The following is a 25,466-nucleotide window of genomic DNA, read 5'->3' as shown; positions in this document are numbered from 1 at the left end:
ATATTGTGGTCCATCTTTATCGAACCTACATCCTGAATTTGTTCATATTTCGCCGGAATCCATCATGGCAGACACTGAACACAAACTAATCCCATTTTAATCCTTGTTTAAACTAGTTTACCTAATCCAGAGTAACAACTAAAATGTGCAACACATCTGTGATTAATTATGAATCAGTTTTAACCTAGATTTACTTACCATAGAAACCCTAAACCCGGATTAATCAATCCATGTTGGTGCAACCCAGCCATATTGTTTGTATTACTGCTGAAACATTGGGTTCCCATTGACTGTTAACCCAACTGTAATGGTATTATTAAGTACTCATATCGGGCATTCACACTTCAAAAACCTCTACAGCGGTAATTATGAATCAGTTTTAACCTAGATTTACTTACCATAGAAACCCTAAACCCGGATTAATCAATCCATGTTGGTGCAACCCAGCCATATTGTTTGTATTACTGCTGAAACATTGGGTTCCCATTGACTGTTAACCCAACTGTAATGGTATTATTAAGTACTCATATCGGGCATTCACACTTCAAAAACCTCTACAGCGGTATTCATTTGTCATGATCAACTTGTTTAACTGAATTTATTTTTAAAATTAAACTTTGAAATTGACTATTCTGCTTGTTAAGGTCATATGACACACCCCCAGTGTAATTACATTCCCAAACTTTAGTCTCTCCTAACCATTGCTAGCTAAACGAAAGACAATTCCAACCCCAAACAAAATAAGAAGCACATATCAAAAAGAGATATGTATTTATAACTCTGCACCTTCACATGCAGAGCAAAAAGGTAATATGATCAACACAAACTATATATCATGTGTAAGATGAGACTCCACCGACTCCAGCAACAAGATGCTGTGTGATCGTTTCTTTATATGATCACATACTTCCCTCCATGAGATCCAAACAACGTGAACCGGAGTCGAGCCCTTCCAGGCCACGCTACCTTTAGACCAGCGCAGAGAAGAGGTAGATGGAGGAGAGGAGGAGGGGGTAGGACATGGAGAAGCCTGCGTCTGACGCGTGACTGGTGGTGGGGGCGGTGGTGGTGGTGGGGGTGGTGGTGGGGGTGGTGGTGGGGGCGGTGGTGGTGGTGGTGGGGGCGGTGGTGGCGGTGGTGGTGGCAGTGGTGGTAGTGGGGGCGGTGGTTGTGGTGGCGCTGGCGGGGGACGGAAGACTCCCCAGAGTTTCCCTCAGGAAGCTAGCAAATCGCGTTGTGGAGGTGAACATGGACTGGTCGGCGGCTCTCTCTGAGCGCACCATGCTGCTGTTGCCCATGACGTTGGGAAGCCCGGCCACTTGGGTCCAAGAGTTGCCGCTCTTGCACATCAGGGGGCCTCCGGCGTCACCCTGAAACCAAACACACGTTGTCATCCCCACCGGCACCTAGCCACACACAGCCCTCCAAACTAACTCCAGAGCACCAACATGTGTCCACCCCTAGCTTGAAAACGACTGTAACATATGAATGTAGCCTACCAATGACAAATAATGCGCAATTCTCACATATAGTTAGCATCAGGGCATGATTGCCATAACTTCTGATTCACTGGGCCTCATTGGCTATATCTTATATCTATATCTTCTAGGGCTGCAACAACGAATCGATAAAATCGATAAAAATCGATTACTAAATGCGTTGGCAACGAATTTGGTCGTCGATTCGTTGTGTCGCACGATTAATAAGTTACTCATAGGCGCAGCACTGTTTACAGCCAGCCGCCGACAGGTTGGTTCATGGTTCATGCACGCCCACAGCGAGCTTTAGTGTGAGCGACCACAGCTTGTATTTTGGTCATATCTTAAAACTGGACTGTAGGCCTACATAAAAGTGTTGGACCTTCACTGTCTTTGGGTTAAAAAAACTCCTTCAACTCAGTATCCGTCTAGTCCAACCGAAAACTCTGTCAGCTGCTGCTGCTGTAGACGTTGTGCAGACGGGCTCGGAGTCGGCACCGCGTGCATCAACAGTCGTTCAAAGCAGCGGTAGTAATCACGCAACCGGACGGTGTAGAAAGTCCCGTCAGTTAAAAATAGTAATGCAGTTTTTAAATCCATGTTAAAATCGGCAGGATATAGAGCTAGTTAGCTTAAAAACGAACCAATGGTAACAAACAATGTCAAGTGTGATGTGTTCAGGTCGGCTCAGTAATATGATTGATGCGTTCAAATGCAACAGAAAAATAATAATAATAATAATTGAGATTTTGGTGAAAACTTGTTTTCCCAGTAATATAAAATAGATAGTAAAGATAGAATTGTGACCTGTTCAATGTCCTATCTTGAACTATCATCTTATCAGCAATTAAAGCAATATTACAAGTTCTATTTCAAGGAGTCTCGAAAATGGTATCAATAGGTTCGACCGGTTAACCATGGACATCCCTTATATACATATTAAGGTATATCATACATTGTATGTTTTTTTTTGTGTTATCCCAGTTATGTTTTTTTAATTTTTTTATTATTTAATATTACTTTTAATAGTTCCGGGACGTTGGAGCAATAACCTGGTGTTTTTACACTTCAGTCTGCACTGTGAATTTGAAGTAATGTTCAGTTTTTGAATAAAGATGCGGCAATTCCAAATGTTTATTTTTTTTATCCGATTCATCGCTTTAATCGAAAAAATAATCGACAGATTAATCGATTATTAAAATAATCGTTAGTTGCAGCCCTAATATCTTCTAACTTTTTACGCTAAATATACAATGAACTTTAAAATATGACTTAGGCATTATGCTAAGGCAAACGGCTATGATGTAAATCTTGAACATACATTTTGGCATGGTTAGCAGTGGCGGCTAGTGATCAAAAATGTCGGTGGGGCACAGTTATAGACAGTGGGTCTGGGGTCCCCCCCCCCCCCCCCGCAGAATTGATTTTGGGGATGGCCACTACCTATTTACCTACTATTCATTCAGTTTCATAGCCTACATCCTGACTTGCAGGGCCTGGACAAGCTCACACTGCATATACAGACCTACTTTATGGCCATTCAACCAGCCATTGCTATTTGACCCATTGTTGTTATTCTGATATTGAGACAAATCATTATCACTGTCCTATAGCGTCGATTTGAGTCTCAATGTCTACTTCGAATGCACTTAGAAATATGGGACATTTGCTTCATTTTGTTTAGATGCCACAGGCCGAAGGACTTAATTAATATGTAACTTACGTGCTCCTTTAAGCATAACATTGCTTGGGGAGTCCAATTCCTCCACTGTAAAGGGTTGAAAGTGCTTACAACTCTCTGCTATTTAGCATTCTATCTCCTCTCTACATGTAGTTGTGTTGCGCGAAATGCTGCTGAGGGAGGTAGCCTATTTGATTGATTCGCTGAATTGTCCAATCATGTGGTGATAACAAAAAAGAAAAGCAATACCATTGGCCTGGGGCGCACACTGATGCGACCCGAGGGCAAATTTTCTTGCGCCAATGAAAAGCTGTCTCTGCTTGATAGACAGCAAAAAGTTAGCGAGCTTTCATTGAATTCAACGTGGCTAGCGCCCATGACTTGGAGGAAGGCTTTAATTCGAGAGACCAATAACTAGCCTGGCCCAAATCATTGACGTTCAGACGCATTTAAATGGTTGCTGGGAGTGACAAGTATGTCACACAATTAAACGAGGATAAACGCTATGTATTTTTGTTGATTTATTTTGTATTGATAATAGTTGATTAATAGTTGGCAGATATATTCAAGTGAATACTTCATGGAGGGGCGGCGCCCTAGCGCCCTCTATTGACCCACCGCCACTGATTGTGAGCCATGAACAGGATTCTGAACTGTTGTCCTTTCCTTACCTGTCTCAAAGTCAGCGCTTCGGTGCAGATGTAGTCACTGGATGACGTGTTGCTACAACCCACCACCGTGGTGTTGAACTCCTGCAGGGTTTCTTGGGCTGCGGTCAGGTCAGAGAAAGTCACGGTCAACCGAACAGTTTGGACAATATACAGAGTCACGCTGAGTGCTTGAAACAAAGAACTAGTCTAGTAGAACTACAATCAATGATCCGATTTTGTAACAAAAAGCCTTGTTGACACTAGAAGGGGGTGCGTTGTGGATGGGGGTCCTCACCGCCTCCCTGGCCCATGCCCCAGCCTGCCATCCAACAGTAAGTGTTGTTCAGGAAGCTGCCCATCCCCTGGTCCAGACAGATGGGCTGGATGTAGTCCGAGAGCCTCGGTGGACTGGACAGCATGAGCACGGCGATGTTGTCCCCGGTGAGATTGCTGAGGGTGATGGATTTCACCCCCAGGGTCATGTTGAAGGAGTTGGGGCCGTTCAGATTCCGGCGGCCCAACTCAACCGTCCAGTAGGAGGCATTGGGGTACCTAAGTGAAGGGAGGGAAACCACCAGGGTGAGGGATCGACGGCCATTTGAAACAGGATATCAAAACAGAAACAGTCATGTAAAAGAAACCCTGATCCAATTGGATCACGGTGCAGATAGGCTTGTCACTCAACAACAACGGCAGACCTATTTTATATCTCAGGATTGATACATGCGTTTTTGGACACTCTGATTCATGCAAATAAGTTGTACACCGCTTGATAAATGTGTGGACGATGAATGACTGTAACCATTGAGTGATAGCAAGGGCAAAGGGATTATTATTGTCAGGTGTGAAATATTCCCCCCTTTTTGTAAAATGTAAAATTCTGTAAAAACTGAAAGAAAGGATTGGTACATGGTTTTGCTCGGATAAAACACACAACGCAACATACACAGAACAGACGTGCTACAGCCTCATCGTCACAACAGATAGAAGCAGACCTACATGGTGAAGCATGAGGCGTCGCTCAAGACGGCATCCGCAGTCACCAGGGTGCCGCCGCACATGTGCGTGCCGTTGACCTGCAGGCTAGCGATCCAGGGCCACACGCCGGCAGACTGCACCAGCCCCCTGCTGTCGCGGGTGTTCATGGGGGCGCTGCCGCACGTCAACGCTGGAACCAGGGACCATCAGGGGTGGGCCAAAGAAGACAGAAATGGAAGAGGTCAACAAACATTGTAATGCTTATGAAATAGAAACCTTAGAGCTTTAGCCGAGCCGCGACCCGATGCTTTAGTCAAGGGAAGTAATCAAACTGGTCTCACAGGAATGACCAAATGATTGTTTTACCTCCGCACTCTAGCATATCACTAGGGTACCACTGCAACGTGTGTCAACAAAGACCGAGTATCCAACACCCTCATTGTCCACAGATGGAGACAAAAGGCCACTTACGTGCAGGGGCGGTCGGTGAGGCGGTGACTGGGCCGGACGGAGGGTCGCCACAGTTGAAGGTCGCGTCGCTGTCGGTTCCCGCGGAGCGGAAGTCAACAAAGCCGGGCTGGTTGGTGGTGATGGTACCGTTGATCCATGCCTGATATTTTGACACTCTGGCGTATACTCCAGGGAAGTTGGGCAAGGCACATCCTAGACCAAAGCTCACCACTCCCGACTGGACCCACTGCACACCCTGTTTGCCTACAAGAGGACCCCCAGAGTCACCCTTTAGGGGAAGAGGATCAAAGCCACGATGGGTTAGCAAAATACCTCAAACTGCATGAAGTCAGAGTCATTGCCAGGTCCTTTATGATTGGTGTTGTGCTTTGGGTGTCTGATGCTGAATTGGTGGGGTACGTTTTGTTTTGCACTAATGACTTTTTCTTGCGCTATTTGGCCTAACTCACTATGTCATCCCTCCTGCCTCACCTAATGCACTATTTTTGCATGCTAAACTGAATTTTGTTGTCCAGAACAAAAATATCTAATCTAGTCTAGGGAGCTCCTCTCAAAACATGACTGTTTAACAGTTACCTGACACGAGTCCTTCCCTCCGGCCGACAATCCAGCGCAGATCATGTTGTTGGTGATATCGCCCACATAGCTACAGTTACACTCCCTGTTGCCCACTATGGGCAGGTCCACTTCCTGGAGGATGTCCGCGGCTGAACCTATGAATGGAAGGAATGAAACTGGACTTTGAAAAGGCAGCTCATGCTGGGGCCCTGCTGTGTGAAAAGACTTGATTCACGGTCGTATCGACCCCCCTCAGTGGGTCAGACAGTACACAATGCAAGTGCGGAGACCCCACTCTAAACTGTGGCACACATGTTAACTAGTTAAATGATACATGGTCTGCATGTATATAACGCATTTCTAACCAGTGGCCACTAAGAGCGCTTCACAATATGGTCAACCATTCAACCATTCATGAACGCATTCACACACCGTCGGCGGTGTCAACCATGCAAGGCGACAGCCAGCTCGTCAGGACCAGTTAGGGTGAGGTGTCTTGTCTCAGAGACACCTCGACACTCAGGACTAGGTCTAGGGACATACGCCAGAAGAAGAAGACCCACCTCCAAACGAGGTGGTGCCCCAGCCAGTGACCCAGTTGATGATGCCGCTGTTGAAAGTGCTTCCGTCCGCGGCCAGGCAGACGGGCGCGATGTTGTCTGTGAAGTCGACAGCCGAGGAGAGCTCCAGCAGGCAGATGTCGTTGTCGTTGGTGGACCAACTGTAATCGGGGTGACAGACAATCCTGGAGATGGTCCTGGACTGCTCGTTGGGGTTGCTGCCCGCCTGGTCCTGACGGCCCAGGAAGACCGTGAAACCTGTTGTGTCAGTTCTGATCGGAAAGGAAAAAACGTCACCGTTAGTCTCGTTCGTCTGAAATTAACGTTCATCGAGTTGTTGACGAACTAGAGATGAGGAAAATGTTTTGGCTATTGCCGGATGTAGAAGATTGACTTTACGTGGTGAAGCAGTGGGCAGCAGTCAGCACCCACAAATTGTTGATCAGAGACCCCCCACAGAAGTGACCAGACGTCTGCAAACTGGCCTGCCAGGGCCAGGTGCCCGGAGCAGCATCCACTCCTCCAACGATCTTGGAGTTGAGAGGAGCCCGACCACACACTGAAAAAGGTTCAAGGTATCAGAGAAGGAGCAATGGCCTCTGAACGCCTGCTGCTGCAGTGCCCCTGACTAAAGACAAAGCCCACATTTCTGCCTCACTTGATTTTTAATAGTATACTCAGAATACATTTCATTGATATAGCTCTTTTCAAAATACACTTTGCACAATACCAAAAAGAGTAAAATAAAGTCACGGGTAGTTATCCATGAAAATATACAATGCCTATATATATGCAAAGATAACATGCTATACACAAACTGGTGGTGGTGGGGGCGTGACTGGTGGTGGGGGCGGTTGTGGTGGTGGGGGCGGTGGTTGTGGTGGCGTTGGCGGGGGACGGCAGACTCCCCAGAGTTTCCCTCAGGAAGCCAGCAAATCGCGTTGTGGAGGTGAACATGGACTGGTCGGCGGCTCTCTCTGAGCGCACCATGCTGCTGTTGCCCATGACGTTGGGAAGCCCGGCCACTTGGGTCCAAGAGTTGCCGCTCTTGCACATTAGGGGGCCTCCGGCGTCACCCTGAAACCAAACACACGTTGTCATCCCCACCGGCACCTAGCCTCACACAGCCCTCCAAACTAACTCCAGAGCACCAACATGTGTCCATCCCTAGCTTGAAAAAGACTGTAACATATGAATGTAGCCTACCAATGACAAATCATGCGCAATTCTCACATATCGTAAGCATCAGGGCATGATTGCCATATTGAAGTCATATTTTGGCCAAATTGTGATATCTGATTCACTGGGCCTCATTGGCTATATCTTATATCTATATCTTCTAACTTTTTACGCAAAATACACGATGAACTTTAAAATATGACTTAGGCATTATGCTAAGGCAAACGGCTATGATGTAAATCTTGAACATACATTTTGGCATTGTGAGCAGTGGCGGCTATTGATCAAAAATGTCGGTGGGGCACAGTTATAGACAGTGGGTCTGGGTCCCCCCCCCCCCGCAGAATTGATTTCCTGTATTCTGGTGCATCTTGGGGATGGCCACTACCTCTTTACCTACTATTCATTCAGTTTCATAGCCTACATCCTGACTTGCAGGGCCTGGACAAGCTCACACTGCATATACAGACCTACTTTATGGCCATTCAACCAGCCATTGCTATTTGACCCATTGTTGTTATTCTGATATTGAGACAAATCATTATCACTGTCCTATAGCGTCGATTTGAGTCTCAATGTCTACTTCGAATGCACTTAGAAATATGGGACATTTGCTTCATTTTGTTTAGATGCCACAGGCCGAAGGACTTAATTAATATGTAACTTACGTGCTCCTTTAAGCATAACATTGCTTGGGGAGTCCAATTCCTCCACTGTAAAGGGTTGAAAGTGCTTACAACTCTCTGCTATTTAGCATTCTATCTCCTCTCTACATGTAGTTGTGTTGCGCGAAATGCTGCTGAGGGAGGTAGCCTATTTGATTGATTCGCTGAATTGTCCAATCATGTGGTGATAACAAAAAAGAAAAGCAATACCATTGGCCTGGGGCGCACACTGATGCGACCCGAGGGCAAATTTTCTTGCGCCAATGAAAAGCTGTCTCTGCTTGATAGACAGCAAAAAGTTAGCGAGCTTTCATTGAATTCAACGTGGCTAGCGCCCATGACTTGGAGGAAGGCTTTAATTCGAGAGACCAATAACTAGCCTGGCCCAAATCATTGACGTTCAGACGCATTTAAATGGTTGCTGGGAGTGACAAGTATGTCACACAATTAAACGAGGATAAACGCTATGTATTTTTGTTGATTTATTTTGTATTGATAATAGTTGATTAATAGTTGGCAGATATATTCAAGTGAATACTTCATGGAGGGGCGGCGCCCTAGCGCCCTCTATTGACCCACCGCCACTGATTGTGAGCCATGAACAGGATTCTGAACTGTTGTCCTTTCCTTACCTGTCTCAAAGTCAGCGCTTCGGTGCAGATGTAGTCACTGGATGACGTGTTGCTACAACCCACCACCGTGGTGTTGAACTCCTGCAGGGTTTCTTGGGCTGCGGTCAGGTCAGAGAAAGTCACGGTCAACCGAACAGTTTGGACAATATACAGAGTCACGCTGAGTGCTTGAAACAAAGAACTAGTCTAGTAGAACTACAATCAATGATCCGATTTTGTAACAAAAAGCCTTGTTGACACTAGAAGGGGGTGCGTTGTGGATGGGGGTCCTCACCGCCTCCCTGGCCCATGCCCCAGCCTGCCATCCAACAGTAAGTGTTGTTCAGGAAGCTGCCCATCCCCTGGTCCAGACAGATGGGCTGGATGTAGTCCGAGAGCCTCGGTGGACTGGACAGCATGAGCACGGCGATGTTGTCCCCGGTGAGATTGCTGAGGGTGATGGATTTCACCCCCAGGGTCATGTTGAAGGAGTTGGGGCCGTTCAGATTCCGGCGGCCCAACTCAACCGTCCAGTAGGAGGCATTGGGGTACCTAAGTGAAGGGAGGGAAACCACCAGGGTGAGGGATCGACGGCCATTTGAAACAGGATATCAAAACAGAAACAGTCATGTAAAAGAAACCCTGATCCAATTGGATCACGGTGCAGATAGGCTTGTCACTCAACAACAACGGCAGACCTATTTTATATCTCAGGATTGATACATGCGTTTTTGGACACTCTGATTCATGCAAATAAGTTGTACACCGCTTGATAAATGTGTGGACGATGAATGACTGTAACCATTGAGTGATAGCAAGGGCAAAGGGATTATTATTGTCAGGTGTGAAATATTCCCCCCTTTTTGTAAAATGTAAAATTCTGTAAAAACTGAAAGAAAGGATTGGTACATGGTTTTGCTCGGATAAAACACACAACGCAACATACACAGAACAGACGTGCTACAGCCTCATCGTCACAACAGATAGAAGCAGACCTACATGGTGAAGCATGAGGCGTCGCTCAAGACGGCATCCGCAGTCACCAGGGTGCCGCCGCACATGTGCGTGCCGTTGACCTGCAGGCTAGCGATCCAGGGCCACACGCCGGCAGACTGCACCAGCCCCCTGCTGTCGCGGGTGTTCATGGGGGCGCTGCCGCACGTCAACGCTGGAACCAGGGACCATCAGGGGTGGGCCAAAGAAGACAGAAATGGAAGAGGTCAACAAACATTGTAATGCTTATGAAATAGAAACCTTAGAGCTTTAGCCGAGCCGCGACCCGATGCTTTAGTCAAGGGAAGTAATCAAACTGGTCTCACAGGAATGACCAAATGATTGTTTTACCTCCGCACTCTAGCATATCACTAGGGTACCACTGCAACGTGTGTCAACAAAGACCGAGTATCCAACACCCTCATTGTCCACAGATGGAGACAAAAGGCCACTTACGTGCAGGGGCGGTCGGTGAGGCGGTGACTGGGCCGGACGGAGGGTCGCCACAGTTGAAGGTCGCGTCGCTGTCGGTTCCCGCGGAGCGGAAGTCAACAAAGCCGGGCTGGTTGGTGGTGATGGTACCGTTGATCCATGCCTGATATTTTGACACTCTGGCGTATACTCCAGGGAAGTTGGGCAAGGCACATCCTAGACCAAAGCTCACCACTCCCGACTGGACCCACTGCACACCCTGTTTGCCTACAAGAGGACCCCCAGAGTCACCCTTTAGGGGAAGAGGATCAAAGCCACGATGGGTTAGCAAAATACCTCAAACTGCATGAAGTCAGAGTCATTGCCAGGTCCTTTATGATTGGTGTTGTGCTTTGGGTGTCTGATGCTGAATTGGTGGGGTACGTTTTGTTTTGCACTAATGACTTTTTCTTGCGCTATTTGGCCTAACTCACTATGTCATCCCTCCTGCCTCACCTAATGCACTATTTTTGCATGCTAAACTGAATTTTGTTGTCCAGAACAAAAATATCTAATCTAGTCTAGGGAGCTCCTCTCAAAACATGACTGTTTAACAGTTACCTGACACGAGTCCTTCCCTCCGGCCGACAATCCAGCGCAGATCATGTTGTTGGTGATATCGCCCACATAGCTACAGTTACACTCCCTGTTGCCCACTATGGGCAGGTCCACTTCCTGGAGGATGTCCGCGGCTGAACCTATGAATGGAAGGAATGAAACTGGACTTTGAAAAGGCAGCTCATGCTGGGGCCCTGCTGTGTGAAAAGACTTGATTCACGGTCGTATCGACCCCCCTCAGTGGGTCAGACAGTACACAATGCAAGTGCGGAGACCCCACTCTAAACTGTGGCACACATGTTAACTAGTTAAATGATACATGGTCTGCATGTATATAACGCATTTCTAACCAGTGGCCACTAAGAGCGCTTCACAATATGGTCAACCATTCAACCATTCATGAACGCATTCACACACCGTCGGCGGTGTCAACCATGCAAGGCGACAGCCAGCTCGTCAGGACCAGTTAGGGTGAGGTGTCTTGTCTCAGAGACACCTCGACACTCAGGACTAGGTCTAGGGACATACGCCAGAAGAAGAAGACCCACCTCCAAACGAGGTGGTGCCCCAGCCAGTGACCCAGTTGATGATGCCGCTGTTGAAAGTGCTTCCGTCCGCGGCCAGGCAGACGGGCGCGATGTTGTCTGTGAAGTCGACAGCCGAGGAGAGCTCCAGCAGGCAGATGTCGTTGTCGTTGGTGGACCAACTGTAATCGGGGTGACAGACAATCCTGGAGATGGTCCTGGACTGCTCGTTGGGGTTGCTGCCCGCCTGGTCCTGACGGCCCAGGAAGACCGTGAAACCTGTTGTGTCAGTTCTGATCGGAAAGGAAAAAACGTCACCGTTAGTCTCGTTCGTCTGAAATTAACGTTCATCGAGTTGTTGACGAACTAGAGATGAGGAAAATGTTTTGGCTATTGCCGGATGTAGAAGATTGACTTTACGTGGTGAAGCAGTGGGCAGCAGTCAGCACCCACAAATTGTTGATCAGAGACCCCCCACAGAAGTGACCAGACGTCTGCAAACTGGCCTGCCAGGGCCAGGTGCCCGGAGCAGCATCCACTCCTCCAACGATCTTGGAGTTGAGAGGAGCCCGACCACACACTGAAAAAGGTTCAAGGTATCAGAGAAGGAGCAATGGCCTCTGAACGCCTGCTGCTGCAGTGCCCCTGACTAAAGACAAAGCCCACATTTCTGCCTCACTTGATTTTTAATAGTATACTCAGAATACATTTCATTGATATAGCTCTTTTCAAAATACACTTTGCACAATACCAAAAAGAGTAAAATAAAGTCACGGGTAGTTATCCATGAAAATATACAATGCCTATATATATGCAAAGATAACATGCTATACACAAACTGGTGGTGGTGGGGGCGTGACTGGTGGTGGGGGCGGTTGTGGTGGTGGGGGCGGTGGTTGTGGTGGCGTTGGCGGGGGACGGCAGACTCCCCAGAGTTTCCCTCAGGAAGCCAGCAAATCGCGTTGTGGAGGTGAACATGGACTGGTCGGCGGCTCTCTCTGAGCGCACCATGCTGCTGTTGCCCATGACGTTGGGAAGCCCGGCCACTTGGGTCCAAGAGTTGCCGCTCTTGCACATTAGGGGGCCTCCGGCGTCACCCTGAAACCAAACACACGTTGTCATCCCCACCGGCACCTAGCCTCACACAGCCCTCCAAACTAACTCCAGAGCACCAACATGTGTCCATCCCTAGCTTGAAAAAGACTGTAACATATGAATGTAGCCTACCAATGACAAATCATGCGCAATTCTCACATATCGTAAGCATCAGGGCATGATTGCCATATTGAAGTCATATTTTGGCCAAATTGTGATATCTGATTCACTGGGCCTCATTGGCTATATCTTATATCTATATCTTCTAACTTTTTACGCAAAATACACGATGAACTTTAAAATATGACTTAGGCATTATGCTAAGGCAAACGGCTATGATGTAAATCTTGAACATACATTTTGGCATTGTGAGCAGTGGCGGCTATTGATCAAAAATGTCGGTGGGGCACAGTTATAGACAGTGGGTCTGGGTCCCCCCCCCCCCGCAGAATTGATTTCCTGTATTCTGGTGCATCTTGGGGATGGCCACTACCTCTTTACCTACTATTCATTCAGTTTCATAGCCTACATCCTGACTTGCAGGGCCTGGACAAGCTCACACTGCATATACAGACCTACTTTATGGCCATTCAACCAGCCATTGCTATTTGACCCATTGTTGTTATTCTGATATTGAGACAAATCATTATCACTGTCCTATAGCGTCGATTTGAGTCTCAATGTCTACTTCGAATGCACTTAGAAATATGGGACATTTGCTTCATTTTGTTTATATGCCACAGGCCGAAGGACTTAATTAATATGTAACTTACGTGCTCCTTTAAGCATAACATTGCTTGGGGAGTCCAATTCCTCCACTGTAAAGGGTTGAAAGTGCTTACAACTCTCTGCTATTTAGCATTCTATCTCCTCTCTGCATGTAGTTGTGTTGCGCGAAATGCTGCTGAGGGAGGTAGCCTATTTGATTGATTCGCTGAATTGTCCAATCATGAGGTGATAACAAAAAAGAAAAGCAATACCATTGGCCTGGGGCGCACACTGATGCGACCCGAGGGCAAATTTTCTTGCGCCAATGAAAAGCTGTCTCTGCTTGATAGACAGCAAAAAGTTAGCGAGCTTTCATTGAATTCAACGTGGCTAGCGCCCATGACTTGGAGGAAGGCTTTAATTCGAGAGACCAATAACTAGCCTGGCCCAAATCATTGACGTTCAGACGCATTTAAATGGTTGCTGGGAGTGACAAGTATGTCACACAATTAAACGAGGATAAACGCTATGTATTTTTGTTGATTTATTTTGTATTGATAATAGTTGATTAATAGTTGGCAGATATATTCAAGTGAATACTTCATGGAGGGGCGGCGCCCTAGCGCCCTCTATTGACCCACCGCCACTGATTGTGAGCCATGAACAGGATTCTGAACTGTTGTCCTTTCCTTACCTGTCTCAAAGTCAGCGCTTCGGTGCAGATGTAGTCACTGGATGACGTGTTGCTACAACCCACCACCGTGGTGTTGAACTCCTGCAGGGTTTCTTGGGCTGCGGTCAGGTCAGAGAAAGTCACGGTCAACCGAACAGTTTGGACAATATACAGAGTCACGCTGAGTGCTTGAAACAAAGAACTAGTCTAGTAGAACTACAATCAATGATCCGATTTTGTAACAAAAAGCCTTGTTGACACTAGAAGGGGGTGCGTTGTGGATGGGGGTCCTCACCGCCTCCCTGGCCCATGCCCCAGCCTGCCATCCAACAGTAAGTGTTGTTCAGGAAGCTGCCCATCCCCTGGTCCAGACAGATGGGCTGGATGTAGTCCGAGAGCCTCGGTGGACTGGACAGCATGAGCACGGCGATGTTGTCCCCGGTGAGATTGCTGAGGGTGATGGATTTCACCCCCAGGGTCATGTTGAAGGAGTTGGGGCCGTTCAGATTCCGGCGGCCCAACTCAACCGTCCAGTAGGAGGCATTGGGGTACCTAAGTGAAGGGAGGGAAACCACCAGGGTGAGGGATCGACGGCCATTTGAAACAGGATATCAAAACAGAAACAGTCATGTAAAAGAAACCCTGATCCAATTGGATCACGGTGCAGATAGGCTTGTCACTCAACAACAACGGCAGACCTATTTTATATCTCAGGATTGATACATGCGTTTTTGGACACTCTGATTCATGCAAATAAGTTGTACACCGCTTGATAAATGTGTGGACGACGAATGACTGTAACCATTGAGTGATAGCAAGGGCAAAGGGATTATTATTGTCAGGTGTGAAATATTCCCCCCTTTTTGTAAAATGTAAAATTCTGTAAAAACTGAAAGAAAGGATTGGTACATGGTTTTGCTCGGATAAAACACACAACGCAACATACACAGAACAGACGTGCTACAGCCTCATCGTCACAACAGATAGAAGCAGACCTACATGGTGAAGCACGATGCGTCGCTCAGGACGGCATCCGCAGTCACCAGGGTGCCGCCGCACATGTGCGTGCCGTTGACCTGCAGGCTAGCGATCCAGGGCCACACGCCGGCAGACTGCACCAGCCCCCTGCTGTCCCGGGTGTTCATGGGGGCGCTGCCGCACGTCAACGCTGGAACCAGGGACCATCAGGGGTGGGCCAAAGAAGACAGAAATGGAAGAGGTCAACAAACATTGTAATGCTTATGAAATAGAAACCTTAGAGCTTTAGCCGAGCCGCGACCCGATGCTTTAGTCAACGGAAGTAATCAAACTGGTCTCACAGGAATGACCAAATGATTGTTTTACCTCCGCACTCTAGCATATCACTAGGGTACCACTGCAACGTGTGTCAACAAAGACCGAGTATCCAACACCCTCATTGTCCACAGATGGAGACAAAAGGCCACTTACGTGCAGGGGCGGTCGGTGAGGCGGTGACTGGGCCGGACGGAGGGTCGCCACAGTTGAAGGTCGCGTCGCTGTCGGTTCCCGCGGAGCAGAAGTCAACAAAGCCGGGCTGGTTGGTGGTGATGGTACCGTTGATCCATGCCTGATATTTTGACACTCTGGCGTATACTCCAGGGAAGTTGGGCAAGGCACATCCTAGACCAAAGCTCACCACTCCCGACTGGACCCACTGCACACCCTGTTTGCCTACAAGAGGACCCCCAGAGTCACCCTTTAGGGGAAGAGGATCAAAGCCACGATGGGTTAGCAAAATACCTCAAACTGCATGAAGTCAGAGTCATTGCCAGGTCCTTTATGATTGGTGTTGTGCTTTGGGTGTCTGATGCTGAATTGGTGGGGTACGTTTTGTTTTGCACTAATGACTTTTTCTTGCGCTATTTGGCCTAACTCACTATGTCATCCCTCCTGCCTCACCTAATGCACTATTTTTGCATGCTAAACTGAATTTTGTTGTCCAGAACAAAAATATCTAATCTAGTCTAGGGAGCTCCTCTCAAAACATGACTGTTTAACAGTTACCTGACACGAGTCCTTCCCTCCGGCCGACAATCCAGCGCAGATCATGTTGTTGGTGATATCGCCCACATAGCTACAGTTACACTCCCTGTTGCCCACTATGGGCAGGTCCACTTCCTGGAGGATGTCCGCGGCTGAACCTATGAATGGAAGGAATGAAACTGGACTTTGAAAAGGCAGCTCATGCTGGGGCCCTGCTGTGTGAAAAGACTTGATTCACGGTCGTATCGACCCCCCTCAGTGGGTCAGACAGTACACAATGCAAGTGCGGAGACCCCACTCTAAACTGTGGCACACATGTTAACTAGTTAAATGATACATGGTCTGCATGTATATAACGCATTTCTAACCAGTGGCCACTAAGAGCGCTTCACAATATGGTCAACCATTCAACCATTCATGAACGCATTCACACACCGTCGGCGGTGTCAACCATGCAAGGCGACAGCCAGCTCGTCAGGACCAGTTAGGGTGAGGTGTCTTGTCTCAGAGACACCTCGACACTCAGGACTAGGTCTAGGGACATACGCCAGAAGAAGAAGACCCACCTCCAAACGAGGTGGTGCCCCAGCCAGTGACCCAGTTGATGATGCCGCTGTTGAAAGTGCTTCCGTCCGCGGCCAGGCAGACGGGCGCGATGTAGTCTGTGAAGTCGACAGCCGAGGAGAGCTCCAGCAGGCAGATGTCGTTGTCGTTGGTGGACCAACTGTAATCGGGGTGACAGACAATCCTGGAGATGGTCCTGGACTGCTCGTTGGGGTTGCTGCCCGCCTGGTCCTGACGGCCCAGGAAGACCGTGAAACCTGTTGTGTCAGTTCTGATCGGAAAGGAAAAAACGTCACCGTTAGTCTCGTTCGTCTGAAATTAACGTTCATCGAGTTGTTGACGAACTAGAGATGAGGAAAATGTTTTGGCTATTGCCGGATGTAGAAGATTGACTTTACGTGGTGAAGCAGTGGGCAGCAGTCAGCACCCACAAATTGTTGATCAGAGACCCCCCACAGAAGTGACCAGACGTCTGCAAACTGGCCTGCCAGGGCCAGGTGCCCGGAGCAGCATCCACTCCTCCAACGATCTTGGAGTTGAGAGGAGCCCGACCACACACTGAAAAAGGTTCAAGGTATCAGAGAAGGAGCAATGGCCTCTGAACGCCTGCTGCTGCAGTGCCCCTGACTAAAGACAAAGCCCACATTTCTGCCTCACTTGATTTTTAATAGTATACTCAGAATACATTTCATTGATATAGCTCTTTTCAAAATACACTTTGCACAATACCAAAAAGAGTAAAATAAAGTCACGGGTAGTTATCCATGAAAATATACAATGCCTATATATATGCAAAGATAACATGCTATACACAAACTGGTGGTGGTGGGGGCGTGACTGGTGGTGGGGGCGGTTGTGGTGGTGGGGGCGGTGGTTGTGGTGGCGTTGGCGGGGGACGGCAGACTCCCCAGAGTTTCCCTCAGGAAGCCAGCAAATCGCGTTGTGGAGGTGAACATGGACTGGTCGGCGGCTCTCTCTGAGCGCACCATGCTGCTGTTGCCCATGACGTTGGGAAGCCCGGCCACTTGGGTCCAAGAGTTGCCGCTCTTGCACATTAGGGGGCCTCCGGCGTCACCCTGAAACCAAACACACGTTGTCATCCCCACCGGCACCTAGCCTCACACAGCCCTCCAAACTAACTCCAGAGCACCAACATGTGTCCATCCCTAGCTTGAAAAAGACTGTAACATATGAATGTAGCCTACCAATGACAAATCATGCGCAATTCTCACATATCGTAAGCATCAGGGCATGATTGCCATATTGAAGTCATATTTTGGCCAAATTGTGATATCTGATTCACTGGGCCTCATTGGCTATATCTTATATCTATATCTTCTAACTTTTTACGCAAAATACACGATGAACTTTAAAATATGACTTAGGCATTATGCTAAGGCAAACGGCTATGATGTAAATCTTGAACATACATTTTGGCATTGTGAGCAGTGGCGGCTATTGATCAAAAATGTCGGTGGGGCACAGTTATAGACAGTGGGTCTGGGTCCCCCCCCCCCCGCAGAATTGATTTCCTGTATTCTGGTGCATCTTGGGGATGGCCACTACCTCTTTACCTACTATTCATTCAGTTTCATAGCCTACATCCTGACTTGCAGGGCCTGGACAAGCTCACACTGCATATACAGACCTACTTTATGGCCATTCAACCAGCCATTGCTATTTGACCCATTGTTGTTATTCTGATATTGAGACAAATCATTATCACTGTCCTATAGCGTCGATTTGAGTCTCAATGTCTACTTCGAATGCACTTAGAAATATGGGACATTTGCTTCATTTTGTTTATATGCCACAGGCCGAAGGACTTAATTAATATGTAACTTACGTGCTCCTTTAAGCATAACATTGCTTGGGGAGTCCAATTCCTCCACTGTAAAGGGTTGAAAGTGCTTACAACTCTCTGCTATTTAGCATTCTATCTCCTCTCTGCATGTAGTTGTGTTGCGCGAAATGCTGCTGAGGGAGGTAGCCTATTTGATTGATTCGCTGAATTGTCCAATCATGAGGTGATAACAAAAAAGAAAAGCAATACCATTGGCCTGGGGCGCACACTGATGCGACCCGAGGGCAAATTTTCTTGCGCCAATGAAAAGCTGTCTCTGCTTGATAGACAGCAAAAAGTTAGCGAGCTTTCATTGAATTCAACGTGGCTAGCGCCCATGACTTGGAGGAAGGCTTTAATTCGAGAGACCAATAACTAGCCTGGCCCAAATCATTGACGTTCAGACGCATTTAAATGGTTGCTGGGAGTGACAAGTATGTCACACAATTAAACGAGGATAAACGCTATGTATTTTTGTTGATTTATTTTGTATTGATAATAGTTGATTAATAGTTGGCAGATATATTCAAGTGAATACTTCATGGAGGGGCGGCGCCCTAGCGCCCTCTATTGACCCACCGCCACTGATTGTGAGCCATGAACAGGATTCTGAACTGTTGTCCTTTCCTTACCTGTCTCAAAGTCAGCGCTTCGGTGCAGATGTAGTCACTGGATGACGTGTTGCTACAACCCACCACCGTGGTGTTGAACTCCTGCAGGGTTTCTTGGGCTGCGGTCAGGTCAGAGAAAGTCACGGTCAACCGAACAGTTTGGACAATATACAGAGTCACGCTGAGTGCTTGAAACAAAGAACTAGTCTAGTAGAACTACAATCAATGATCCGATTTTGTAACAAAAAGCCTTGTTGACACTAGAAGGGGGTGCGTTGTGGATGGGGGTCCTCACCGCCTCCCTGGCCCATGCCCCAGCCTGCCATCCAACAGTAAGTGTTGTTCAGGAAGCTGCCCATCCCCTGGTCCAGACAGATGGGCTGGATGTAGTCCGAGAGCCTCGGTGGACTGGACAGCATGAGCACGGCGATGTTGTCCCCGGTGAGATTGCTGAGGGTGATGGATTTCACCCCCAGGGTCATGTTGAAGGAGTTGGGGCCGTTCAGATTCCGGCGGCCCAACTCAACCGTCCAGTAGGAGGCATTGGGGTACCTAAGTGAAGGGAGGGAAACCACCAGGGTGAGGGATCGACGGCCATTTGAAACAGGATATCAAAACAGAAACAGTCATGTAAAAGAAACCCTGATCCAATTGGATCACGGTGCAGATAGGCTTGTCACTCAACAACAACGGCAGACCTATTTTATATCTCAGGATTGATACATGCGTTTTTGGACACTCTGATTCATGCAAATAAGTTGTACACCGCTTGATAAATGTGTGGACGACGAATGACTGTAACCATTGAGTGATAGCAAGGGCAAAGGGATTATTATTGTCAGGTGTGAAATATTCCCCCCTTTTTGTAAAATGTAAAATTCTGTAAAAACTGAAAGAAAGGATTGGTACATGGTTTTGCTCGGATAAAACACACAACGCAACATACACAGAACAGACGTGCTACAGCCTCATCGTCACAACAGATAGAAGCAGACCTACATGGTGAAGCACGATGCGTCGCTCAGGACGGCATCCGCAGTCACCAGGGTGCCGCCGCACATGTGCGTGCCGTTGACCTGCAGGCTAGCGATCCAGGGCCACACGCCGGCAGACTGCACCAGCCCCCTGCTGTCCCGGGTGTTCATGGGGGCGCTGCCGCACGTCAACGCTGGAACCAGGGACCATCAGGGGTGGGCCAAAGAAGACAGAAATGGAAGAGGTCAACAAACATTGTAATGCTTATGAAATAGAAACCTTAGAGCTTTAGCCGAGCCGCGACCCGATGCTTTAGTCAACGGAAGTAATCAAACTGGTCTCACAGGAATGACCAAATGATTGTTTTACCTCCGCACTCTAGCATATCACTAGGGTACCACTGCAACGTGTGTCAACAAAGACCGAGTATCCAACACCCTCATTGTCCACAGATGGAGACAAAAGGCCACTTACGTGCAGGGGCGGTCGGTGAGGCGGTGACTGGGCCGGACGGAGGGTCGCCACAGTTGAAGGTCGCGTCGCTGTCGGTTCCCGCGGAGCGGAAGTCAACAAAGCCGGGCTGGTTGGTGGTGATGGTACCGTTGATCCATGCCTGATATTTTGACACTCTGGCGTATACTCCAGGGAAGTTGGGCAAGGCACATCCTAGACCAAAGCTCACCACTCCCGACTGGACCCACTGCACACCCTGTTTGCCTACAAGAGGACCCCCAGAGTCACCCTTTAGGGGAAGAGGATCAAAGCCACGATGGGTTAGCAAAATACCTCAAACTGCATGAAGTCAGAGTCATTGCCAGGTCCTTTATGATTGGTGTTGTGCTTTGGGTGTCTGATGCTGAATTGGTGGGGTACGTTTTGTTTTGCACTAATGACTTTTTCTTGCGCTATTTGGCCTAACTCACTATGTCATCCCTCCTGCCTCACCTAATGCACTATTTTTGCATGCTAAACTGAATTTTGTTGTCCAGAACAAAAATATCTAATCTAGTCTAGGGAGCTCCTCTCAAAACATGACTGTTTAACAGTTACCTGACACGAGTCCTTCCCTCCGGCCGACAATCCAGCGCAGATCATGTTGTTGGTGATATCGCCCACATAGCTACAGTTACACTCCCTGTTGCCCACTATGGGCAGGTCCACTTCCTGGAGGATGTCCGCGGCTGAACCTATGAATGAAAGGAATGAAACTGGACTTTGAAAAGGCAGCTCATGCTGGGGCCCTGCTGTGTGAAAAGACTTGATTCACGGTCGTATCGACCCCCCTCAGTGGGTCAGACAGTACACAATGCAAGTGCGGAGACCCCACTCTAAACTGTGGCACACATGTTAACTAGTTAAATGATACATGGTCTCTATGTATATAACGCATTTCTAACCAGTGGCCACTAAGAGCGCTTCACAATATGGTCAACCATTCAACCATTCATGAACGCATTCACACACCGTCGGCGGTGTCAACCATGCAAGGCGACAGCCAGCTCGTCAGGACCAGTTAGGGTGAGGTGTCTTGTCTCAGAGACACCTCGACACTCAGGACTAGGTCTAGGGACATACGCCAGAAGAAGAAGACCCACCTCCAGACGAGGTGGTGCCCCAGCCAGTGACCCAGTTGATGATGCCGCTGTTGAAAGTGCTTCCGTCCGCGGCCAGGCAGACGGGCGTGATGTAGTCTGTGAAGTCGACAGCCGAGGAGAGCTCCAGCAGGCAGATGTCGTTGTCGTTGGTGGACCCACTGTAATCGGGGTGACAGACAATCCTGGAGATGGTCCGGGACTGCTCGTTGGGGTTGCTGCCCGCCTGGTCCTGACGGCCCAGGAAGACCGTGAAACCTGTTGTGTCAGTTCTGATCGGAAAGGAAAAAACGTCACCGTTAGTCTCGTTCGTCTGAAATTTACGTTCATCGAGTTGTTGACGAACTAGAGATGAGGAAAATGTTTTGGCTATTGCCGGATGTAGAAGATTGACTTTACGTGGTGAAGCAGTGGGCAGCAGTCAGCACCCACAAATTGTTGATCAGAGACCCCCCACAGAAGTGACCAGACGTCTGCAAACTGGCCTGCCAGGGCCAGGTGCCCGGAGCAGCATCCACTCCTCCAACGATCTTGGTGTTGAGAGGAGCCCGACCACACACTGAAAAAGGTTCAAGGTATCAGAGAAGGAGCAATGGCCTCTGAACGCCTGCTGCTGCAGTGCCCCTGACTCAAGACAAAGCCCACATTCTCTGCCTCAGTTCATTTTTAATAGTATACTCAGAATACATTTAATTTATGTAGCTCTTTTCAAAAAATTCGGACACTTTGCACAATACCAAAAAGAGTCAAATAAAGTCACGGGTAGATATCCATGAAAATATACAATGCCTATATATATATATGCAAAGATAACATGCTATACGCAAACTGAAATCTTTTTAGCGTGAAATTGATCAATTTTAAATACATTGATTCAAGCAGAATGTATGGGCATCGTTAAGGAAATAGGGCAGCCTCTAGGGGAATGCAAATAAATGGTCAAGTTAAATTATAATTAATTAAAACGTAGCGTTTTTTATTTAGAATTTCTTACCATTTAGCTGTGAGGACACCTCTGCAAAAAGAAAAGGGAGAAAATGTATAACAAGTGAATCAAATATAATATGATAATAATAATATAATATAATGATAACTATAATAATAATAATTAAATGCAATTTTGTCAAAATAAAGTCTCGATGTTGTAATTCTGTGTCTGTTCCCTGGGAGGTAGTGCAGTCTGTTTAACTCAAACGTTTCTGAGTTTACAGGCATGTGAAAGTTGTGTACATCCAGTTACCATTGATTACCATTTGATCGAATAACATATTTCTTATATATATTTATCCTAAGCTACATTATAATAGAATAGTCATTGAATACATTCACTAGGTAAATTTTTTTTAACGGATATGTTGTTCAACAAATGGGCGGAGCTATTTCAGGCAGGAACTATCAGTTGACAGCTCAACCGTCCAATCTCAGGCTCATACTCTGATAGGCGGACCATCGAGTGGCTGCTCACTGCAGAGCCAATAACACTCTTTGATAGGTCCATGGAATTTCTCCTACTGTGATGAAAATGTACATATCGTGACGGAAGTAGGAACAACGAAAAAACAAAACAGCTAATAAATCTGCTCCTGTGAGTGTCACTGATCCGTACCGGAAACCAATATATTTTTACCTAATCATAACCATGACCATAACCAACAATTCTACCCCTAACCATCACCTTACCTTAACCCCTAAACCCGACCATAACCCTACCTTAAACCCTAATCTTAACCATAACCCCTAAACCAAACCATAACCCTACCTTAAACCCTAATCATAACCACATCCCCTTTTAACCCTTAACCTAACCCCTAAACCTAACCATAACCCTACCTTCACCTCGTTGATTGACCAGCATAAAACCCAATCAGCAATTTGACTGCAGTACGCATCACTTGAGTGAGTCAATTTAAGACATCTTATCTCACAAGCACACTTTGTGAAGTTAATTCTTGAAGTTGGTTCTTCTCGGTTTGACGTATCCTACTCAATGGGTGTCTGACACATCCCATTTGGTACTGTTTAGTCCAAGTATCTGTGGTCAGATGTTGGCATGCTGTTGGCATTCTGTATCTGACATCTGTACGTCATGCTTCCAGTCCTACAACACGGAGCACTTTAAAAGAGTGACATCATACCAGGAAACGAGAGTGTATCTCAAAATCATGTCCTACAATAACTGATTAACTGGGGTTATTTCTGACACAACAAGGATCCTGCAGTTGGGTTGGACTTGATTCCAGAAACATCAACTGAAGTGCCGAGTGCCGACAGCTCCATTCATAATCTGACGCATACAGGTTTTTGTCGGTCTGGTTCATGGGGAATGAGACTAAAGGCATTTTAAATAACATTCAGGGATTCTCCACCAACCCACTATTGTGGTTCTGCTGAGTCAATTATTGACGGAAAATATGTTCACACAAAGTCAGTGGTGAAAGCAATTTACAAGTCAAAGAACCCCACTCAATGGCAGCTGCTCTCTTTAAATAGAGGGCAATGCAGAGTTTCTCTAACACAGGTGACAGAGTCTCTGGTGAGTCTGTACATTCTTATTGAATGATGTTCTAATTTACAATATAGTTACTACCACCTATGATTTGATTCATAATTATTCATCAATTCTTGGTACAATTTAATATACATTTCACACTGTCGAAGGATTAAATTGGCAATAATATAGAATACAATATATAATTAGAATTAGAATAATATATAGATCATATCCTAGGAATATTTGTGTGGTATTTTACGCAATCATTTTCTCAACTTTTGGTTGGTGTTACTTGAGTTTGTGGTGTAGATTGTGGTCGTCCTTCAGCCTTCAGCCCCAAAAAAGTGGGGAACCACTCAAGGCAGAACCAGAGGCCTTAAGCTACCGAGTGAAACATGAGCCGCCTGTATGACTTCCTCATCGCATCGGACGATGGCATAAACAGATTACCGGGAGAAAGTGCTATTCACAATAATGTGGATTATCTTGTTTGGTTCACATCGTCTTTTTAAGATGGTTAACGCAAAAACCCTGGTAGACAGCTTTGGACAGTTTTGCTTCTTGTTTGAAGGCGGTTAGTTCAGTTCCCTTATAAAGCATAGAAGCTCTGTCATTTTTTAGTGTGCATTCTTAATGAATAAAGAATTTAACGAAGGAAACCAAACCCCATTGGGAAAAACTGCTAAGGAAAACCAGATGTAAATTAAGGCAGCGATTGCAATACAAAGCTTTGAGCTTTCTTCAGAGTGTATACACTCTCTCTCACACACACACACACACACACACACACACACACACACACACACACACACACACACACACACACACACACACACACACACACACACACACACACACACACACACGTGTGATCTGAGGACAAACAATCCTATCCGTGAACCGGTCTATGTCCAGGTGAGCTGTCCAGGTAGCCCAGGAGGAAGGAGAGGGGTACTTACCATGCACCACCAGCAGTAGCACCGCCACCCATAGCGCCTTGAGTCCAGCCATCCCAACAGTTTCAAGTCCTCAATTCAGTTGAGCCTTTTAAAACCATTTTCTCCTCCCCTTTGCTTGTCACTCGACTGCCACAGCACAACACAGGTGGAAGACACGCCCACGGGACAGGTGCGGCTGCTTCTGCCCGTGTAAACTACATCATTACCTCACCTATGTTCAGGGCTGTGTTAGATGGTTGGCCCATCACCCGCCACAAGTACTTACGTAATGCAGGGAATGCATGTTCGCCGGAGGCAGGCGGTCTAGCCTATAGTACATCTATGTCACCATGTTTAGGTAACCCTAACTCTAACCTTAATTGGGTAACAATGCAAAAGAGCGGCAAAACACTTGAATGCCTCAGCTCGCCCCTACTAGGCTTGGTACTTGGTCCGTTTTTTTTTGGTATTTTGGTATTTTGGTATATTGGTTGCTGAAACAGTGTGTTCAAATTAGTTCTTTAAACTATAATTGTAATATTAAGTACTCGTATCGGTACCCCGTATCGGCAAATACCAAAAAGTAGTTACTTAT

The 25,466-nt window shown here is 47.1% G+C and overlaps 3 protein-coding genes across 3 annotated transcripts; all 3 read right to left on the bottom strand.

Annotated features, from left to right (window-relative positions):
* Positions 1–565: 565 nt before the first annotated feature.
* Positions 566–4,997, bottom strand: LOC132473674 (transmembrane protease serine 9-like). Its single transcript, XM_060073887.1, has 4 exons — positions 4,809–4,997; positions 4,105–4,361; positions 3,831–3,928; positions 566–1,370 (listed from the first exon to the last, which is right to left on the bottom strand). Exons 1-4 carry the CDS (start codon positions 4,952–4,954, stop codon positions 969–971), a joined length of 903 nt encoding a protein of 300 aa, XP_059929870.1. The 5' UTR covers positions 4,955–4,997; the 3' UTR covers positions 566–968.
* Positions 4,998–5,208: 211 nt separating this feature from the next.
* Positions 5,209–10,021, bottom strand: LOC132469902 (transmembrane protease serine 9-like). Its single transcript, XM_060068048.1, has 8 exons — positions 9,831–10,021; positions 9,127–9,383; positions 8,853–8,950; positions 7,195–7,453; positions 6,776–6,944; positions 6,380–6,648; positions 5,835–5,971; positions 5,209–5,526 (listed from the first exon to the last, which is right to left on the bottom strand). Exons 1-8 carry the CDS (start codon positions 9,974–9,976, stop codon positions 5,224–5,226), a joined length of 1,638 nt encoding a protein of 545 aa, XP_059924031.1. The 5' UTR covers positions 9,977–10,021; the 3' UTR covers positions 5,209–5,223.
* Positions 10,022–10,230: 209 nt separating this feature from the next.
* On the bottom strand, positions 10,231–25,061 carry LOC132469893 (transmembrane protease serine 9-like). Its single transcript, XM_060068035.1, has 22 exons — positions 24,893–25,061; positions 22,437–22,457; positions 21,842–22,001; positions 21,446–21,714; positions 20,901–21,037; positions 20,301–20,592; positions 19,875–20,043; positions 19,171–19,427; positions 18,897–18,994; positions 17,408–17,497; positions 16,820–16,986; positions 16,424–16,692; positions 15,879–16,015; positions 15,303–15,570; positions 14,853–15,036; positions 14,149–14,405; positions 13,875–13,972; positions 12,217–12,475; positions 11,798–11,966; positions 11,402–11,670; positions 10,857–10,993; positions 10,231–10,548 (listed from the first exon to the last, which is right to left on the bottom strand). The coding sequence occupies exons 1-22, from the start codon at positions 24,942–24,944 to the stop codon at positions 10,246–10,248; spliced, it is 4,062 nt and encodes a 1,353-aa protein (XP_059924018.1). The 5' UTR covers positions 24,945–25,061; the 3' UTR covers positions 10,231–10,245.
* Between the last annotated feature and the right edge of the window lie 405 nt (positions 25,062–25,466).

Source organism: Gadus macrocephalus, chromosome 2 (assembly GCF_031168955.1).
Source record: "Gadus macrocephalus chromosome 2, ASM3116895v1".
NCBI lineage: Eukaryota > Metazoa > Chordata > Actinopteri > Gadiformes > Gadidae > Gadus > Gadus macrocephalus.
The sequence above is the reverse complement of the archived record's forward strand: the minus strand, read 5'-3'. Positions and strand labels throughout refer to the sequence as shown.

What these genes read in the sequence shown, in the direction of transcription:
- LOC132473674 (XM_060073887.1), bottom strand. Translation starts at nt 4,954, where the DNA reads ATGAACACCCGCGACAGCAGGGGGCTGGTGCAGTCTGCCGGCGTGTGG. An exon ending in GACGCCTCATGCTTCACCAT is followed by an intron (nt 4,362 to 4,808) that starts GTAGGTCTGCTT and finishes CCCTTCACTTAG; the next exon opens with GTACCCCAATGCCTCCTACT. An exon ending in AAGCGCTGACTTTGAGACAG is followed by an intron (nt 1,371 to 3,830) that starts GTAAGGAAAGGA and finishes GTTTGGTTTCAG; the next exon opens with GGTGACGCCGGAGGCCCCCT.
- LOC132469902 (XM_060068048.1), bottom strand. Translation starts at nt 9,976, where the DNA reads ATGAACACCCGCGACAGCAGGGGGCTGGTGCAGTCTGCCGGCGTGTGG. An exon ending in TCACGCCCCCACCACCACCA is followed by an intron (nt 6,945 to 7,194) that starts GTTTGTGTATAG and finishes GATACCTTGAAC; the next exon opens with CTTTTTCAGTGTGTGGTCGG. An exon ending in GAGGGAAGGACTCGTGTCAG is followed by an intron (nt 5,527 to 5,834) that starts GTAACTGTTAAA and finishes CTTCCCCTAAAG; the next exon opens with GGTGACTCTGGGGGTCCTCT.
- LOC132469893 (XM_060068035.1), bottom strand. Translation starts at nt 24,944, where the DNA reads ATGGCTGGACTCAAGGCGCTATGGGTGGCGGTGCTACTGCTGGTGGTG. An exon ending in GCTACTGCTGGTGGTGCATG is followed by an intron (nt 22,458 to 24,892) that starts GTAAGTACCCCT and finishes TTCTTTTTGCAG; the next exon opens with AGGTGTCCTCACAGCTAAAT. An exon ending in GGGCACCACCTCGTTTGGAG is followed by an intron (nt 16,016 to 16,423) that starts GTGGGTCTTCTT and finishes TTCCATTCATAG; the next exon opens with GTTCAGCCGCGGACATCCTC.